Here is a 16,168-nt window from a genome sequence, read left to right on the forward strand (position 1 = left end):
GAAAAAAAAATGCAGGATCTCCCTTGTGAAATTGACTGACCAACAAAAGGAAGAAAGTAGATACTAGAACTGGTGAGCAGATAACACAACACTTTACCCAGAAATCCATCAACTATACATTTTTTTAATCAAGTGGCAGTATTTACAACCTGTTCTCACGGATACCAAACTCATGCTAGTTTCTAGCTCCACAACAGCATCAGACAGCACCTTGTTAATAACTACTAACTACTGTATCTGAATGAAGAATACCAAATAAATTAAACTAACAAATGGAACAATAAGACCATGAGATACACTGATTCTAATTGCAAATTATGAAATGGCATTCTGTAGAAGGACAGTAATGAATTTTCTTTCGTATTGCTTGGGTAAGTAAAAAAAAGCAGCCTTGTGTGACACTTCCTCAAGATCTGAATGAAGAGTACCAAATAAATGAAGGTATAGACAGTGGTATGATAAGATCATAACTCAAAAGATACACTGCAAATTATGTAGTGGTGCATTCCTCGGAAGGGGAATGATGTGGTGCCTTTCATATTGGCTGGGTAAAAGAGCAACAGTGAGAAATAGCAACGTCCTAATGGATGGTGGCATTTTCTCATGTAGTGGTATAAACTATAAAGTATACATTTCTTGATGCTTAGATGTGCCGTCACCCCACCCTACTAATACAACCAGCTTCTGCCCACGTTGTTTTCTAATCATGATCACAAAATAGCAAGAAAAAGGACTCGTTTTGCCACATTGAAGTATTGAACAGAGATAAATGAGCTATGTTATCGTTAAAAAACAGAGGAGTCCTTGTCCGAGATTTAAAGGTGTTATTTTCTGTTTAATTAATGTGCATAGAAGGCTAACAAAATAACACTAGTTCAATGGGAACACTGAAAAACACTAGTTACCATGCAAATATCTTGAGTATAGTTTGGATAAGTAGATACCAAATCCAAACCTCGCTGGAGAATAAGTTAATTATCAGCAGCAGCAATAGCTCAAAATAGATATACTTATTCTGATGTTCAATGAAGTTATGTGCATAATCAGTACCTTGTAGAAAGTGGAAATACATAACGATATAAATTTGAAATATGTTGTGCAATCTCAAGAAGTGCCATCTCTAATTAAACTTGATGTAGGAAAAGAAAATCAGGATCTCCCTCATGAAATTGACTGACTGCACAAGGCAGAAAGTAGATATCCGAACTGGTGAGCAGATAGATAACAGAATACTTTACCCAACAAAACCATCAACTATACATTTTTTAATCAAGTGACGATATTTACAAGCTGCTATCACAGATACCAGCATCAGAAAGCACATTGCTAAGATCTGGATGGAGATTGCCAAATAATTGAGCTAAGAAATGAAACCCATAAGATACACTGATTCTCCAGTAGAACAGTAAATTCATATTGCTTGGGTAACTACAAAAGAGCACTTCCTTTTGTATATAACAAAAAAGTGTACATTTGTGAAAGCTTAGATCAGAATAGTTGGTTAGTTCCCAAGATCTGAATGAAGATACAAAGGAGCTACAAAATCATAAGATGCACTTTCTCATAGTAAATTATGTAGTGGCGATTCTACAGCACAGTGCTGTGGTGCCTTTTCATATTGACTGGGCAATTGAAGAGCAACCTCGAGAAATACCAATGTGCCAATGGATGGTGGTGTTTTCTCTTGTAGTGTGGTATAGAGTGTACATTTCTGGATGCTTGCAAGTGCCGCCAGCTTCTCTCCATATTGTTTTCCAAACATGACAACAAAATAGCAAGGACTTTTTTTGCCACATTGAACAGAGCTAAAGATGTTAATGCTATCATTCAAATAGAGGAGTCCTTGTCCAAGATTTGAAGGTGATAGTTTTCTATTTAATTAATGTGCAGACAAGGCTAACAAAATAAGTAAAAAAAAAACACCATTTCAATGGGAATACTGAAAAACACTACATTCAATGAAATGGGATTGAGCGAGATAACTCAACCTACATAACTGGTCCTCATTTTGCCTGCTTGGTCATCTGTCTGTCCTAAACCAATTCATTCACAGAGCTAAGGGAGCGATCATCCGTCAATGTGCAGTGACGCCATTCTCTGCATTGAGCCCATAGAGCACGCCTGCATATTTCTCCGTCGATCCAGCGAAGAAGGAATCCTTGAGCTTCCAGAAGGCGCAGGACGTGACCAGGCTATCGGAGCCGGCCTGGTGGGACTCCCCAACGCGCTCCACGTCGAGGAGCTCGGCGAGCTTGTTGAGCCCGCCGTGCAGGCTGTTGCAGAACTTCATGAGGTGCTTGATGTCGTAGACGGTGGGGAAGTAAATCTTCATGAGCTTGAAGAACCCCGCCTGCGTGTCCGGGAGGGTGTCGCAGGTGAGGATCTTGAGCAGGTAGCCGAAGTCGTAGCCGGCGTGGAAGGTGACCCAGTAGACGCCGTCGTTGAGCACGACGCCCGAGGACATGAGCAGCTCGGCGAAGCGGCGCGCGTCGACGCCGCGCTCGGCGTTGCGGCGGAAGTCGATGCCGCTGTGGCGGAGCAGCTCGATGGAGTCGGTGGCGTAGATGTCGCGCGAGTCGTCGAACTCGCGGAAGTTGAACTGCCAGACGCAGCGGCGGCGGCCGGCGCCGAGGGCCGGGAGCTCGCCCGTGGGGCCGGAGAAGGTGAGGCCGAGCTGGATGAGGTGGAGCATGTCGACGTTGGCCTTGAGGGTGGCGTAGTTGTAGTCGGCGGGGGAGCGGAAGGCCCCGACGGGGCGGCAGACGATGCCCGGGAACTCGGTGTCCATGGCGACGAAGGGGAACTCGTCGACGACGTCGCGGATCAGCGCGAACTCCGCCTCCAGGTTGTCCGCCCACACCTCCCGGATCTCCACCGTCTCCTCGTTCACGCGGCCGTTGGCCGTGGAGATCACCGCGGCCGCGAGGTCCGACATGGCCATTGCAGCTGCAGATCTCCGCCTCCGGTGCTAGGGTTTGGACGGATTTGGGGGAGATGAGATCGGAGAAGGCTCTGGATTTTCTAGACGGAGAAAGATGGGGCAGCGCTGGTGCGGCGTTGCTTTGCCTCTATCCCGACTCGACGGTCCAGATCAAGGATCTCAGACCGGATGGACGACAGAGAATGGGCCTCGCACCTGGCCGCAGTTTCAAATCTGGTGCACGAATGGGTTACCTGGGCCCTTTTGATAACCTGGGCCGATTTCCTGCACTGCGCCAGAAAAAGAAACCTCTACTCGTTTTAGATTCCCGAACCAATCATCGAACCCATCACCTGAGGGGTTAGTATATACCATCTTATTATAGTTACAAAAGGGGGCCATTAATTATCTTCCATCCCTAGCTACTGCTAAAATGTACATCATCGTCATCATCATCTAGTCCATCACCTCCATGCATGCATTCCCTAAACCACGCCCTCAAGGGCACCACTACGGGTTGTAGTGGTACTTGGCAAGGTCGTAGTTCCTTAGCCAGAGGATGCACTGTGGGTCGTTCATGCCCACAAAGCTGTAACCATGGGCCTTGTGGTCGACTAGGTGGCTCAGCGCCACCATGAGATCCTCCTCTGTGAAGCCAAGCATATCCATGGCCGTATTGTACACGTCAGGGTGCATGTCTGTGGGCTTGTTGTCTCGGATGGCCTGTGTCGCATCATTCACAACAACAGTCATGTTGGTGAAGGCCGCCAGATCATCATCGGCGAAGGTACATCTCTTCCTCTTGCTGGCGGTCTGCTTATCAGGCACGTCGATAGCCTTCTCAGGTGGCCATCGAGGATGAATGTGTCACTAGTGTTAGCATCCTCAGGTGAAGGCGTAGCTGTAACTGTGCCTAAGGGCTCACTTGATCCCATGGCATACTTGCCTGTGGTGAGGCCGAAGAAGAAGATGGCATGCATCTCGTCGTAGTTCGCAATGGGCATATTCAGAAACTCCGCGTCCCTTGGGTGATCCTACGATATGAAGGGACAATGATGTTAGTTGTGCACGTTTGTGATGAAAAGAGTTAGTGAGGTGGACAGAGAGCATGCTCACCACGACGTTCCCATAATAGTGCTCAGCCTCAAGGATGATGCATTTGGTATCGTCGCACCACTTAGCCCCGCTTAGATCGCGGAGCCTGCTAACGATGAGGCACCTTTGCTGCCGCTTCCTCAAGTGGTTGTACACCTGAGTGGAGCTAACGTCTACACCATAGCGTTCAAACAAGGCATTCGCCACACCAGTCAGATGGACTTCCTTGAATCCTTTGTCAGTTCTCACTCTGCACGTGATCAAGGTGCACATCTTCTCCAACACGAAGCTGGACATGAAGGCATTCCATGGTCGCGTTAGCCTTCTGTGAGGCCTTCAGGGCCTTGTCCGCGTCCGTGTGGTTCTGGCTCTTCTTTGTGGAGGCCATTCTTGTCGACACCTCTACCTCTACCTCTGGCACCAGTTTAGCCACATGCCCATTGTCAGCCGGCACAGGGGTGACCGCCACCTTGGACTCATAGGGGGGTTTGTGAACCAACAACTTGCGAAGGGATCTGAGAGTCTCCAACGCAGATAAGAGTCGGGCTAAAGTCCTCACAGAAGAAGTCATACACATATCGTAGTACAGAGAACGTGAATCTACTTGGGAACAAAGACATGGCTAATGTTGACAATACAAACCATACCAACATCATGGTAAATTAGACAAGCAATACATGGCAACTATGGACAACACAAACCCTAGCAAGATCATGATAACTCAGTACATTTGGGACAAACACGAAATGGAAAATGTGGCACCCTAGCAAAATCATGATAACTCAGCACATTTGGGACTAACCCCTGCAACAAGATCAAACCCTAGCCAAGAACTGAGAACTCCTAACCAAGACCTAAGCAAAACTGAGCAACAGGGGGTGAGGGAATTCTTACAGTCATCACCGGAGGTGAAGAAGTGCTACACCAAGAAGAAGATGAAGCCGCCGAGTTGCAGTCGCAATTGCCGACCGGAGATCTGGGCGTCGCTTACCTGCTTGCCGACGGGGGGGGTGGGAGAGTGGAGGAGAGGGTAGAAATAGATGATGGGGTGATGTAGTGCAGTTGGGAAACCCCAAGAGGAAGGTATGTTGAGCACAGTAGCAATTTTTCTCTCAGTAAGAAACCAAGGTGTAATCGACCAATAGGAGAAAGAAATCACTTCTAAAGGTTGTTGCTGGCTGACTTTGGTAGGGCGCACTACCGGTGTCAACAAAAACGTGGAACCTGCACACAACACAACCAAACTACTTTTCCCCAACTTACAATGAGGTTGTCAATCTCACCGGTTTTGCTGAAAACAAAGGATTAGACATGTAGTGTGGAAAGAGTTATTTGTTTCCAGTGAAATAAAGAGAACAATGTTTGCAGTAGAACATGTATTTGCAGTAGATGGTTTTATCAATTGTAATAAAAAGGACCGGGGTCCATAGTTCATTAGAGGTGTCTCTCCATAAAGATAAATAACATACTAGGTACACAAATTACAGCTAGGCAATTGACAGAATAAAGACCAGACATGATAAGATGATTACTATGAGATCCATTTGGGCATTACAACAAGATTCATATATCGTAATCCAACTGCATCTATGACTAATAATCCACTCTCATGATATCATCCGAACAACTTTGAGTATTAAGTTGCAAGCAACAGATTATTGCATTAAATAAAGTGTGTAAAGTAAACAATAGAATTATCCTTGGATAAAGCATTGTTGTTTTCTCCCTAGTAGCAACAACACATCTACAACCTTAAAAGTTATTGTCACTCTCCCAGATTACTAGAGGCATGAACCCACTATCGACCATAAATACTCCCTCTTGGAGTCACAAGCACATACTTGGCCAGAGCATCTACTAGCAACGGAGAGCATGCAAGATCACAAATAACATATATAACAGATCATAATCAACTCAACCATAGTACTCAATATTCATTGGATCCTAGCAAACACAACATGTAGCATTACATAAAGATGATCTTGATCATGATAGTCAGCTCACAATATCTAAACATGAAGCATAATGAGGAGAAGACAACCATCTAGCTACTGCTATGGACCCGTAGGCTAGAATGAACTACTCACGCATCACGTCGGAGGCGGGCATGGTGATGAAAAGGCCTCCGGTGATGATCTCTCTCTCCGGCAGGGTGCCGGGAAGAGCTTCAGAACCCTCCCGAACTAGGGATGATGATGGCGGCGGCGACGGAACTTTTCGTGGATGGAGGCTCGGGTATCTGGGGTTTTCCCGAGGATGTCAATTTATAGGCGAAAGGGCAAGGTCAGCCTCCTCCAGGCTCTTCTCCGTCTCCCCTTTGGACTCCGTCTTCGTGACAGACAAATAGGAAATTCGGTTTTTGTTTCGTCCAATTCCGAGAATTTTTCCAGAATAACTTTTCTGAAATACAAAAATAGCAGAAAATAGGAACTGACACTGTGACATCTTGTTAATATGTTAGTTCCAAAAAATGCATAAAAATACCACGAAATATAAACAAAACATATAGCAATTGGTGTAAAATAAGCATGGAGCATCAAAAAATTTAGATACATTTGCAACGTATCAGCATCCCCAAGCTTAACTTCTGCTCATCCTCGAGTAGGTAAGTGATAACAAAAATAATTTTTGAGGTGACATGCAGCCAACACAATCTTGATCAAGTTATTGTAAAAGCATTGTAAGATGGGATCAAAGTACTCTAAATATCGGCATGATAGATATAATCCTAACAATAAAACTTAGCAACTATGTTACAACATGAAAAGTAACTCAAACAAAAGATCATGAATAATAGTGCACTGAAAGCAACTGTTTATTTTTTTAGCATAGAGAAAACATAGCAAAGTGGTATTCAGCTTATCCTTCGTGGAATATCAATACATAAATGGCAGGACACCTTTAAAGTTCAAAGGGTGACTAGATACAAATAGTTTGAGAACAAGCAATAGCATAATTATGAATCAATCAATAATAAATTTAGGGACTATGCACATTATACTCAGAATGAAAACTATGCTCTCTTAATTGGTGCATAAAGTTAGAAAATGAAGACTCGACATAAAAATAAAAGAAAGACCCTTCGCAGAGTGAAGTAGAGATTACTCATGTCTTTGGAGTCTTTTATTTTAAATAAAACAGAGGTATAGAAAATATAATTTTAAGTGGTATATATGTCTATGTCAACGAATGGTATCAAATGATTTATCATCCTTTCATGCTTAATGGATTCAAGAGAGGCTCCCATAGAGAGAACAATAAATCTATTCTTCTCCTTTGTTTGAACAAGCTAAGTTCATGATTTCTCAAGTGCATAGTGTTAGCAGATTTATTTGATTATTTGTTTATTTTATATTTTGTGGACTGGACACCCGTTTGCCTGCTCTTTTTGCAATATTAGGGACTAGCACATTATGCATGCTAGTAAAGGTGTGAAGCCAAATAAACATTAAAGAGACATTAAAGCATCCAACACTTTCTCATGAGCTAAAACAGGAACACAAAACAGATAATAGCTTTTGAAGTTTTTAAAGGTAGCACACAAGCAATTTACTTTGGAGTGGCGGTGAAATACCACATATAGGTTGGTATGGTGGACACAATTGGCAAACTTTGATTTTTTGGGAGTTGGATGCACGAGTAGAGCTCATACTCGGTTCAGGTGAAGGCTAGCAAAAGACTGGGAGCGACCAACTAAGAGAGCAATAATGTCCATAATCATGCATAGCGACAAAACATTATTACTAAAAGCATAAAGTGATATTACAAGTCAAAAACTAAATGATCATAGAGGCTTGAGGTGACTGGTTTGTAGTCATAACATGGTGTAAGCATGTACCAAGTCAACCCAAATAACGCATCAAAGGAGAATACCATAATATTATGCTTTTGTATGATGGAAACAAAACATGATTCTTTCAATGACACATTAAGCACTCTCAACTATTTGAGACAAGTCATGCTACAACAATAACTACTAAGCATATAATTAAAGTAACATCTAACATGACATGCTAAAGTCTAATTAAGCCATAGTCTAAACAAGCTTCTTTTTGCACCACTATGAGCATGAAAATTTTACTCTTCTCCAACACCAATCAACTTATTTGAAACAACTCTCACAGATAATAATCAATAAAGACCAGAGAGCTAATCATACCTAGCTAAATAAAGCTAACAAGCTCTGAACAAAATACGAGTGGAAAACAAGAGCTAAACGCAGTACTAGCAAAATAGAACACTCGAAGAACAATAAAAGTGAAAACTAGAGTGTTCTATACCGAAACTAGAGTGTTCTATACCTTTTTGTTCTATACCTTTCTGTTCTATACCTTTCTGGCTGAGAGTACTATTTTTTTCGGTAGCAGCACAAATTCTGTTTCAGGACAACAACTTCCCCAAATCTTAACTTCTTCCTATTAGAGGCTATCATTGACAGAAAAACGAAATAAAAAGGATAAGGAGAGGTTGTTACAGAGGTAACAACTTCCAAGACTCCAGAAAATAAAATTACATAAGTAAAACATGGGTTATCTCCCAAGAGTGTTCTTTAACGCCTTTCAGCTAGGCGCAGAAAGCTTGAATCAAGAATCTTCAAATAAAGAAGTATCAGCATCATAATTTGTCCTAATAATAGAATCAAAAGGTAGCTTCTTTCTCTTTCTAGGGAAGTGTTCCATACCTTTCTTGAGTGGGAATTGATATTTAATAATCCCATCTCTCATATCAATAACATCACCAATAGTTCTAAAGAAAAGGTCTTCCCAAAACAATAGGACAAGAAGCATTGCATTCAATATGCAAAACAACAAAATCAATGGGGAAAATTTTATTATTAATCATAATAAAAACATTATTAACTCTCCCCAAAGGTTTCTTCTTAGCAATATCAACAAGATGAACATTCAAATAACATTGTTCCAAAGGTGGCAAATCAAGCATATCATAAATTTTTCAAGGCATAACAGAAATGCTTGCACCAAGATCACATAAAGCATGGCAATCAAAGTCATTCACATTCATCTTAATGATGGGATCCCAACCATCTTATAAGTTCCTAGGAATAGAAGCTTCATGTTTTAACTTCTCTTCTCTAATTTGCATGAGAGCATTTGTAATATGTTCTGTAAAAGCCATATTTATAGCACTAGCATTAGGACTTATGATACGTTGCAAACGTATCTATATTTTTTGATGCTCAATCCTTGTTTTACACCAATTGCTATATGTTTTGCTTACACTTCGTGGCATTTTTATGCATTTTCTGGAACTAAACTATTAACAAGATGCCACAGTGCCAGTTCCTATTTTCAGCTGTTTTTGTATTTTAGAAAAGTTGTACAGGAAATATTCTCGGAATTGGATGAAACAAAAGCCAAACCTCCTATTTTTCCCGACACGAAGACGGTGTCCAAAGCAGAGACGGAGGAGGGCACCGAGGTGGCCACACTATGCCATGGCGCGGGCCCACCTCTGGCCGCGCCTGGCTATGGTGTGGGCACCTCGGGCCCCCACTGACCTCGCCCTTCCGCCTATATATTGCCTTCGACGCGAAAAACCTAAATACCAGAGTCATATTCCCCGAAAAGTTCCACAGCTCCGCCGCCATCGAAGACAAGTTTCAAGGGTCAGAAGTTCATGTTCCAGCACCCTGCCGGGATGGGGATTGACCCCCGGAACCATCTCCATCAACTCCACCACCTCCACTTCGACTTCCATGATGGTTTCTGATTAGTTCCCCCATGGACTACGGGTTGTTGGTTGTAGCTAGTTGGTACTCTCTCTCTCCCATGTATTTCAATACAATGATCTCATGAGCTGCCTTACATGATTGAGATCATATGATGTAATTGGTGTTGTGTTTGTTGGGATCCGATAAATTGTGGAATTGTGATCAGATTATTCATCATGTTATCATACTATTGTTTATTTAAGATCTTGCATGCTCTCCGATACTTGTGGTTACCTTGATCAAGTAGTTGTCTATATCTCCAAGAGGGAGTATTTATGCTAGATAGTGGGTTCAGTCTCCATTTAATCTAGGGGAGTGACAACAACCTCTAAGGTTGTGGATGTGATGTTGCCACTAGGGGTAAAACAACAATGCTTTGTTCAAGGATAATTGTGTTGTTTACATTATGCACTTTACTTAATGCAATAATCTGTTGCTTGCAACTTAATACTGAAAGGGGGTGTGGATGCTAACCTGAAGGTGGATTATTGATGACCCACAAGTATAGGGGGTGTATCGTAGTATCTTCGATAAGTAAGAATGTCGATCCAACGAGGAGCAGAAGGTGTTGACAAGCAGTTTCGATGAAGGATTCACTGTAAATGCTCACGGACAAGTATTCGGGGGTTTTGATGTAATAGATGAATAAAGTACGAGTAAGTAAAGTGCGAGAGTAATAATTGCAGCGAGTGGCCCAATCCTTTTTAGCACAAAGGACAAGCCGGTTTGTTTACTTATAATGACCAAACGTTCTCGAGGACACACGGGATTTTAGTCTAGTGCTTTCGCTACATACGGCTAATTAATCATCATTGTTTTGATAAGTGTTGTGTGGGTGAACCTATGCTAATGTACCGCCCTTCCTAGGACTAATACATACTTGTGATTATACCCCTTGCAAGCATCCGCAACTACAAGAAAGTAATTAAGATAAATCTAACCACAGCCTTAAACTGCGAGATCCCGCTATCCCTCCCGCATCGATATACCAACGGGGGCTCGGGTTTCGTCACTCCGGCAACCCCGCAATTGGCAAACGAGTACAAGATGCATTCCCTAGGCCCATAAAGGTGAAGTGTCGTGTAGTCGACGTTCACACGACACCACTAGAAGAATAACACCACAACTTAAATATCATAACATTGAATATTACTCAACCATACTTCACTACTAACATTTAGACTTCACCCATGTCCTCAAGAACTAAACGAACTACTCACGAGACATCATATGGAACATGATCAGAGGTGATATGATGATGAATAACAATCTGAACATAAACCTTGGTTCAACGGTTTCACTCAATAGCATCAATAACAAGTAGAAATCAACACCGGGAGAGTTTCCCCTATCAAACAATCAAGATCAAACCCAAATTGTTACAGCGGTGACGGCGTGCAGCGGTGGAGACGGCGGTGATGATGATGAAGATGATGATGATGGTGATGGAGATGATGTCCAGCTCGATGACGGTGACGATGGCGTCGATTTCCCCCTCCGGGAGGGAATTTCCCCGGCGGATCTCAGCTTGCCGGAGAGCTCTTTTCTCTCTGGTGTTCTGAAACGTCTCCGACGTATCGATAATTTCTTATGTTCCATGCCACATTATTGATGATATCTACATGTTTTATGCACATTATATGTCATATTTATGCGTTTTCCGGAACTAACCTATTGACGAGATGCCGAAGGGCCGGTTCTGTTTTCTGCTGTTTTTGGTTCCGAAATCCTAGTAAGGAAATATTCTCGGAATCGGACGAAATCAAGACCCAGCATCCTATTTTGCCCGAAAGCATCCAGAACACCCGAGAACCGCCAGAGGAGGGCCCTGTGGGCCCCAGATGATAGGGTGGCGCGGCCTGGGCCCTGGCCGCGCCAGCCTATGGTGTCGCCGCCTCGTCGCCCCTCCTACTCCGTCTCTTCGCCTATATAAAGGTCCCAGACCTAAAACCTCGAGACGAAAAAGCCACGGTACGAGAAACCTTCCAGAGCCGCCGCCATCGCGAAGCCAAGATCTGGGGGACAGGAGTCTCTGTTCCGGCACGCCGCCGGGACGGGGAAGTGCCCCGGAAGGCTCCTCCATCGACACCACCGCCATCTCCATCAACGCTGATGTCTCCCATGAGGAGGGAGTAGTTCTCCATCGAGGCTCGGGGCTGTACCGGTAGCTATGTGGTTCATCTCTCTCCTATGTACTTCAATACAATAATCTCATGAGCTGCCCTACATGATTGAGATTCATATGATGATGCTTGTAATCTAGATGTCGCTATGCTAGTCAAGTGAATTTTACTTATGTGATCTCCGGAGACTCCTTGTCCCACGTGTGTAAAGGTGACGAGTGTGTGCACCGTGTGGGTCTCTTAGGCTATATTTCACAGAATACTTATTCACCGTTATGAATGGCGTAGTGAAGTGCTTATTTATATCTCTTTATGATTGCAATGTGTTTTGTATCACAATTTATCTATGTGCTACTCTAGTGATGTTATTAAAGTAGTTTTATTCCTCCCGCACGGTGTAATGGTGACAAGTGTGTGCATCCGTGTTAGTACTTGGTGTATGCTATGATCATGATCTCTTGTAGATTGTGAAGTTAACTATTGCTATGATAGTATTAATGTGATCTATTCCTCCTACATAGTGTGAAGGTGACGAGTGTGCATACTATGTTAGTACTTGGTTTAGTCTTATTGATCTTTCATGCACTCTAAGGTTATTTAAATATGAACATTGAATTGTGGAGCTTGTTAACTCCGGCATTGAGGGTTCGTGTAATCCTACGCAATGTGCTCATCATCCAACAAGAGTGTAGAGTATGCATTTATCTATTCTGTTATGTGATCAAAGTTGAGAGTGTCCACTAGTGAAAGTCTATTCCCTAGGCCTTGTTCCTAAATACTGCTATCGCTGCTTGTTTACTGTTTTATCATGCGTTACTATTGCTACCATATTACCACCATCAACTACACGCCAGACAAGCTATTTTCACGGCGCCAGTTACTATCGCTCATATTCATTCATACCACCTGTATTTCACTATCTCTTCGCCGAACTAGTGCACCTATTAGGTGTGTTGGGGACACAAGAGACCTCTTGCTTTGTGGTTGCAGGGTTGCATGAGAGGGATATCTTTGACCTCTTCCTCCCTGAGTTCGATAAACCTTGGGTGATCCACTTAAGGGAAAGTTGTTGCTGTTCTACAAACCTCTGCTCTTGGAGGCCCAACACTGTCTACAAGAATAGAAGCTCCCGTAGACATCAAGCTATTTTCCGGCGCCGTTGCCGGGGAGGAAAGGTAAAAGGTACTCACACTCCGGATCTCGGCTACTAAGCTATTTTCGCCGTTGTAAGTACTCGAAGCTATTTCCTTTAGATCCTGCAATTGCATCTTTTTGTTTCTTGTTTACACTAGTTTGGCATAATGGACGACAATGAGCTTCTTATTCTATTTCCCGATTTAAGACATGGATGGTTTGATGCGAAAATTAAAAAACCCATGGAACATATTAGCATGAATACTTTGAATACCATTGTTGCTAATGATATGGAAAATTCTAAGCTTGGGGAAGCTGGCTTTGATGAGCATGATATTTTTAGTCCCCCAAGCATTGAGGAGAAAATTTTCTTTGATGATACTTTGCCTCCCATATATGATGATTATAATGATAGTGGTCTTTTGGTGCCACCTACTATGGAGAGTAAATTTTGTTGTGACTATACTATGCCTCCTACACTTGATGAGAATAATAATGATAGCTACTTTGTTGAATTTGCTCCCACTACAACTAATAAAATTGACTATGCCTATGTGGAGAGTAATTATTTTATGCATGAGACTCATGATAAGAATGCTTTATGTGATAGTTATATTGTTGAGTTTGATCATGATGCTACTGAAAGTTATTATGAGAGAGGAAAATATGGTTGTAGAAATTTTCATGTTACTAAAATGCCTCTCTATGTGCTGAAATTTTTGAAGCTACACTTGTTCTATCTTCCTATGCTTGTTACTTTGCTCTTCATGAACTTGTTTATTTACAAGATTCCTTTACATAGGAAGCATGTTAGACTTAAATGTGTTTTGAATTTGCCTCTTGATGCTCTCTTTTTCTTCAAATACTATTTCTTGCGAGTGCATCATTAAAACTGCTGAGCCCATCTTAACGGCTATAAAGAAAGAACTTCTTGGGAGATAACCCATGTGTTTATTTTGCTACAGTACTTTGTTTTATATTTGAGTCTTGGAAGTTGTTTACTACTGTAGCAACCTCTCCTTATCTTAGTTTTGTGTTTTGTTGTGCCAAGTAAAGTCTTTGATAATAAAGTAAATACTAGATTTGGATTACTGCACAGAAACAGATTTCTTTTCTGTCACGAATCTGGGTCTAATTCTCTGTAGGTAACTCAGAAAATTAAGCCAATTTACGTGAGTGATCCTAAGATATGTACGCAACTTTCATTCAATTTGGGCATTTTCATTTGAGCAAGTCTGGTGCCCTAATAAAATCCATCTTTACGGACTGTTCTGTTTTGACAGATTCTGCCTTTTATTTCGCATTGCCTCTTTTGCTATGTTGGATGAATTTCTTTGATCCATTAATGTCCAGTAGCTTTATGCAATGTCCAGAAGTGTTAAGAATGATTGTGTCACCTCTGAACATGTTAATTTTTATTGTGCACTAACCCTCTAATGAGTTGTTTCGAGTTTGGTGTGGAGGAAGTTTTCAAGGATCAAGAGAGGAGTATGATACAATATGATCAAGGAGAGTGAAAGCTCTAAGCTTGGGGATGCCCCGGTGGTTCACCCCTGCATATTCTAAGAAGACTCAAGTGTCTAAGCTTGGGGATGCCCAAGGCATCCCCTTCTTCATCGACAACATTATCAGGTTCCTCCCCTGAAACTATATTTTTATTCCGTCACATCTTATGTACTTTACTTGGAGCGTCGGTTTGTTTTGTTTTTGTTTGAATAAAATATGATCCATCATGTTTGTGTGGGAGAGAGACACGCTCCGCTGGTTCGTATGAACACATGTGTTCTTAGATTTTAATGTTCATGGCGAAGTTTCTTCTTCGTTAATTTGTTATATGGTTGGAATTGGAAAATGCTACATGTAGTAATTCTAAAATGTCTTGGATAATTTGATACTTGGCAATTGTTGTGCTCATGTTTAAGCTCTTGCATCATATACTTTGCACCTATTAATGAAGAAATACATAGAGCTTGCTAAATTTGGTTTGCATATTTGGTCTCTCTAAAGTCTAGATAATTTCTAGTATTGAGTTTTGAACAACAAGGAAGACGGTGTAGAGTCTTATAATGTTTACAATATGTCTTTTATGTGAGTTTTTCTGCACCGTTCATCCTTGTGTTTGTTTCAAATAACCTTGCTAGCCTAAACCTTGTATCGAGAGGGAATACTTCTCATGCATCCAAAATACCTGAGCCAACCACTATGCCATTTGTGTCCACCATACCTACCTACTACATGGTATTTATCCGCCATTCCAAAGTAAATTACTTGAGTGCTACCTTTAAAATTCCATCATTCACCTTTGCAATATATAGCTCATGGGACAAATAGCTTAAAAACTATTGTGGTATTGAATATGTACTTATGCACTTTATCTCTTATTAAGTTGCTTGTTGTGCGATAACCATGTTTACGGGGACGCCATCAACTATTCTTTGTTGAATATCATGTGAGTTGCTATGCATGTCCGTCTTGTACTGAAGTAAGAGAGATCTACCACCTTAATGGTTGGAGCATGCATATTGTTAGAGAAGAACATTGGGCCGCTAACTAAAGCCATGATTCATGGTGGAAGTTTCAGTTTTGGACATATATCCTCAATCTCATATGAGAATGATAATTGTTGCCACATGCTTATGCATTAAAGAGGAGTCCATTATATGTTGTCCATGTTGTCCCGGTATGGATGTCTAAGTTGAGAATAATCAAAAGCGAGAAATCCAAAATGCGAGCTTTCTCCTTAGACCTTTGTACAGGCGGCATGGAGGTACCCCATTGTGACACTTGGTTAAAACATGTGTATTGCGATGATCCGGTAGTCCAAGCTAATTAGGACAAGGTGCGGGCACTATTAGTATACTATGCATGAGGCTTGCAACTTGTAAGATATAATTTTCATAACTCATATGCTTTATTACTACCGTTGACAAAATTGTTTCATGTTTTCAAAATAAAAGCTCTAGCACAAATATAGCAATCGATGCTTTCCTCTTTAAGGACCATTCTCTTTACTTTTATGTTGAGTCAGTTCACCTATCTCTCTCCACCTCAAGAAGCAAACACTTGTGTGAACTATGCATTGATTCCTACATACTTGCATATTGCACTTGTTATATTACTCTATGTTGACAATTATCTATGAGATATACATGTTACAAGTTGAAA

The 16,168-nt window shown here is 41.8% G+C and overlaps 1 protein-coding gene across 1 annotated transcript; it reads right to left on the bottom strand.

Annotated features, from left to right (window-relative positions):
- Nucleotides 1-1,772: 1,772 nt before the first annotated feature.
- LOC124688710 (probable CCR4-associated factor 1 homolog 7) lies at nucleotides 1,773-3,032 on the bottom strand. Its single transcript, XM_047222346.1, has one exon. It carries the CDS (start codon nucleotides 2,939-2,941, stop codon nucleotides 2,075-2,077), a length of 867 nt encoding a protein of 288 aa, XP_047078302.1. The 5' UTR covers nucleotides 2,942-3,032; the 3' UTR covers nucleotides 1,773-2,074.
- Between the last annotated feature and the right edge of the window lie 13,136 nt (nucleotides 3,033-16,168).

Source organism: Lolium rigidum, chromosome 2 (assembly GCF_022539505.1).
Source record: "Lolium rigidum isolate FL_2022 chromosome 2, APGP_CSIRO_Lrig_0.1, whole genome shotgun sequence".
NCBI lineage: Eukaryota > Viridiplantae > Streptophyta > Magnoliopsida > Poales > Poaceae > Lolium > Lolium rigidum.

Bases quoted from the DNA above. Each gene is read 5' to 3' on its own strand.
- LOC124688710 (XM_047222346.1), bottom strand. From the start codon at position 2,941: ATGGCCATGTCGGACCTCGCGGCCGCGGTGATCTCCACGGCCAACGGC.